Raw genomic sequence first — 578 nt, forward strand, 5'->3', positions numbered from 1 at the left:
CCTTGGATCGAGCGCCTCCGCGTCACCTGCTAGCAGCAGCTGCCACGCCAGCTGCTGCTGCTGCTGCTGCTGCTGCTGTTGCTGCTGCTGCTGCTGCTGCTGCAGCAGCAGGGGAGGCCCAATGCCTAGCGGCGATCCGTCAGGGCCCCTGGCGCCTCGAAGCCGCAGCAGCAGCAGCGAATGCAGTTGCTGCTGCAGCAGCTGCTGCACCGTGCTGCTGCTTGCTGCTGCTGTTCTTTGGAGGGCCCGAGCAACGAAAGGTCTCAAAGGAGACACTGCTGCTGCTGCTGCTGCTGCTGCAGCAGCAGCAGCAGATTCCGCAGCAGCAGCAGCAGGGCCAGGAGCAGCAGCTAGCTGCAGCAACTCAAACAGAATAAATGCGCTCAGCGGCTTGGAGGCGAGAGGAGCAGCAGCAAGTGCAGCAACTTTTGCTGCTGTATAAGAACAAACAAACGAAGCAGCCAAAGCAGGATACCGCTGCTGCTGCTGCTGCTGCTGCTGCTGCTGTTGCTGCTGCTGCTGCTGCAGTGCTGGCAGCAACTCCCCCAGAACGTCGCGCGGCGAGTAGTAGTCCAGCA

The 578-nt window shown here is 61.9% G+C and overlaps 1 protein-coding gene across 1 annotated transcript in view; it reads right to left on the reverse strand.

The window, feature by feature from the left end:
• EMH_0033670 (uncharacterized protein) overlaps window positions 1–578 on the reverse strand; it is a gene marked incomplete at both ends in the record, with an annotated part of 11,329 nt that overhangs the window by 9,556 nt on the left and 1,195 nt on the right. Inside the window, 1 exon segment of the mRNA XM_013494779.1 lies at window positions 1–576. Within this exon segment, the coding sequence (XP_013350233.1) occupies window positions 1–576 (576 nt within the window).

Source organism: Eimeria mitis, genomic scaffold (genome assembly GCF_000499745.2).
Source record: "Eimeria mitis Houghton genomic scaffold, Emh_scaff1281, whole genome shotgun sequence".
Taxonomy (NCBI): Eukaryota; Apicomplexa; class Conoidasida; order Eucoccidiorida; family Eimeriidae; genus Eimeria; species Eimeria mitis.